Source organism: Nanorana parkeri, unplaced genomic scaffold (genome assembly GCF_000935625.1).
Source record: "Nanorana parkeri isolate BGI_ZX_2015 unplaced genomic scaffold, ASM93562v1 scaffold1527, whole genome shotgun sequence".
NCBI lineage: Eukaryota > Metazoa > Chordata > Amphibia > Anura > Dicroglossidae > Nanorana > Nanorana parkeri.
The window spans coordinates 148399-151585 of NW_017307795.1; the positions used below are offsets into that span (position 1 = coordinate 148399).

At 43.0% G+C, this 3187-nt stretch overlaps 1 protein-coding gene across 1 annotated transcript in view; it reads right to left on the bottom strand.

Annotated features, from left to right (window-relative positions):
• TMCO1 (transmembrane and coiled-coil domains 1) overlaps positions 1-931 on the bottom strand; it is an 18110-nt gene extending 17179 nt beyond the window's left edge. Inside the window, exon 1 of the mRNA XM_018570387.1 lies at positions 783-931. Coding sequence (XP_018425889.1) covers positions 783-852 — 70 coding nt within the window. The 5' untranslated portion in view covers positions 853-931. The remainder of the gene's footprint in view (positions 1-782) is intronic.
• Positions 932-3187: the final 2256 nt, after the last annotated feature.

A 3187-nucleotide genomic window follows, 5' to 3' on the forward strand; every position in this document is an offset into this window, starting at 1 on the left:
ATACGAGCTGAAATCTGCCCCAAAGAAGCCTCTGCACTATACTAACATTTTATTTTTTCAAAGTTTTTGCATCTATCTAGTGCTTGCTAGGAGTAGATATATGTTATTAATGCCACTTTAACTTATCGTCTTGGTCTGGTGAACAGAAGATGCACTCACAATCCTTCAGCGGTGACCGCCCACCTCTCTCCCCCTCTGTTCTGGCTGTGGTGTCTCTCTGCAACCTCATATCTAATGCAAGTCATCGGACCTCGCATCAGTAGGGCTTGCCCGTCAGAGCCGGGGGGGGGGGGGGCCCGAAACACACCCTGAGGCGAAATCGAGGATCAGGTAAGTATATTTTCTTTATGTGCTCCCCTTAGACCCAAATAAGCAGTTAACCCTTGCAATGCAGAGGGTAGCTCCATGGCAAGGGTTACCTTTTGAAAATCCTCTTTAAGTTCAGGGACTGCAGTGAATGTACGCTATGTAAAACACGGATGGTGCTCTATAATGCCTGTAATAATAATATGGGCAGAGGAACATAAATCTGAACTGTGTAATGAAAGAGCCAGCACCTGTCCAGCCAGCATGGGGGAGGGCAGGACACCAGTGGAGAGGGGGGGAGGACAAGTCAGCATCATGGAGACATCAAATCAGTCATGTTCCTACAGCTGACATAAGATGTGATGTGGCAGCAACCTCTGTTCAAAGGGGGATTCATGATCTGTCACATCACCCTGCAGAGATAATAGAATGCCGGCGAGCTCCATCTTTACATTCTGTCCGTGCAGGCCACTCACCCTCAGCCAGGAGCGCGGTGCACACAGAGATGAAGACGATCAGCACCGTGTCCGCAAACATTGTACTCATCTTGTCAGATCACCGAGCACGGGACATCCACACAGCTTCTGCTAACCGGAAGACAGTCAGCACTCTGGCCGTGACGTCACCGCCCATAGAGCCGACCGGAAGACAGGCAGACGGAGCTTGGAGGGGTGGGGCTGGGAGGAGGAGAGAGCGAGCTTCCCTTTAACCCTTATGCTGCCAGAGCTGTTTTTGCACAAACGTTATAATCAACATTTTAGGCTTGAAAATTACTTAAACCCCAGAGAATTATATATTTCCTGAAAGCAGAGACACTATAGAATAAAATGGTGGCAATTGCAAATGTTTATGTTGCATTATATTAGTGCAACTTTATATTAAACTCAAAATTTCAGCAACAAAACACAATAAATCACCCATTTATTTTTGTAAAATATAAAAGAGGAGGTTGTGCTGAGTAAATAGATAGCCAACATGCCAAGCTTAAAAATTGCATGCGCCTGTGAAATAGCAAAGAAATACAGTGCCATAAATTGTCCGAATGGGAATGCTTTAAAAGGTTTTGAGTTAACCATGAATATTGGCCCTAGAATTATTGTTCTCACACTGGCGTACGTGGCACCTAACACATCTGGTACCTAACATGTGTGGTGCAATCGTCATTTTTGTACATAGGCACACTCGACACATGCTTGCCTTATTATGGGCGTGTACGTGGAGATGGGGACTTTTAAAACATTTTTGGGGGCGTCTTTACATTTATTTTATTTAACTTAACTTTTTTTTTTACATAACTTTATTGCTATCACATGGGGGTTGTCACGAATCTCCTAGAAATGAATAGCTGAATTGCTATATTGCTATTGGCTATTTTAATTTGCAATCGCAGGCTGGCTATTGCACCCGCCCCCTGCCATTGTCAATCAGCAGAAGTGGACCTGAAGTTCTCCCCCAGGTCCTCCTCTGCTGGAGTTCATCGAATCCTGCTTGAAATCAGCAAAACCCAAACTTAGCACTTAACCTTGTTGAAGTCTGGGGAGGGGATGAATCTTATTACTAAATTGTGGCCGTTTTTAACAATAATATGCTATTGTCAAATAGGGATGGGGGGCTTGACTATGCCATGGGAGACATTTAAAAAAGAAAACTCCAGGCATAGGATTTTTTTAATGCAACTTCAAAGGGAATATGGAAAATACACAAATCTTTCAAATAACAAGTTTGAGGGGATGTTTTAAAGCTGTACTTTGTATTTTCGGAATCAGTGTGGTTTTCGGTACATTTTCTGTCAAAGTGTACTTTGGCAGTGTATTTTTGGCTGAGGAATTGCAGACAGCAGCACCTCCCCAAATCTATTTTTATTTGATTCACATTAGTTAAAAAAATTGCTTTTTTAGGTGACTTGACTGGCAGAAGTAGTACCCCCAAAATACTTAATTTTTTTTGTCAGAAAAAAAGCTAGCATTGCTGATTTCAAGAGAACAAAAAGTTGCGCTAGGAGGAAACACTATGTGTAAATAATGACCAGCTGCAGCAATGTGCAATACGGTGTTTCATTTTTCCAAAGATGTGATTTTCATATGACTTTGCTTACGCCCCGAGTCTCAGTGATGTAAAAGATATATATGCCAAATTTCAAGAAGATTGGATAATATTTAGGGGTTGCACACATTGATCACTTTTATCACAAACTAGTGAAATTTCTACTTCAGTTTCAGGATCCCAGGGGCACTGCATCAAGCAAGGTGGATGACAAAGGCAATATATGAACTTAAAATTGTCCTCTTCACTAAACAGTTGAATATTCCTCAACGACAATTGGAAGGAATGAAACGGGTTGCACATTTTGTCAGCCGCATATATGTTCGCTTTTGGCAATTTGGTATGTCTCTTCAGCATTTACGACAAATGGGAAAGTCCATATATGGTAAATGATGTCACTGGAGATCCCTGCTGATCGGATCCGCATTGGCAAGTCCTTCACTTTATCTGGAACACATGTAGAACTAGACGTAATCAAACTATCCTTATACGTCATAAGCTTTCGGGTGGCCTGGGTGTGCCAAAACTTATCAGGTATTACCAGGGAACCCTGTTGGTCCAAATACCTTAGTATCACACAACATAAGATCACATCAGTCACCGCTCCCTGCAAGGATTCCCTCTCCTCCCTCTGTTCTTCCAGTACTCACTGGAATTACAGATAGGGTAAGGGGTGGGCCCAGTTGGCTCTGGCTCTAGCAGTCAATCAGGCAGCAAGGTGGATCCTGACGATATTGTGGGGATTCCTCACAGCTACAGTGCGGATCTGCGCTGTCGCTGACCCAAAAGAGAAATCATTAAAAAAAAGTTTGGCTTACCTTAATGAGTCATTAGGACC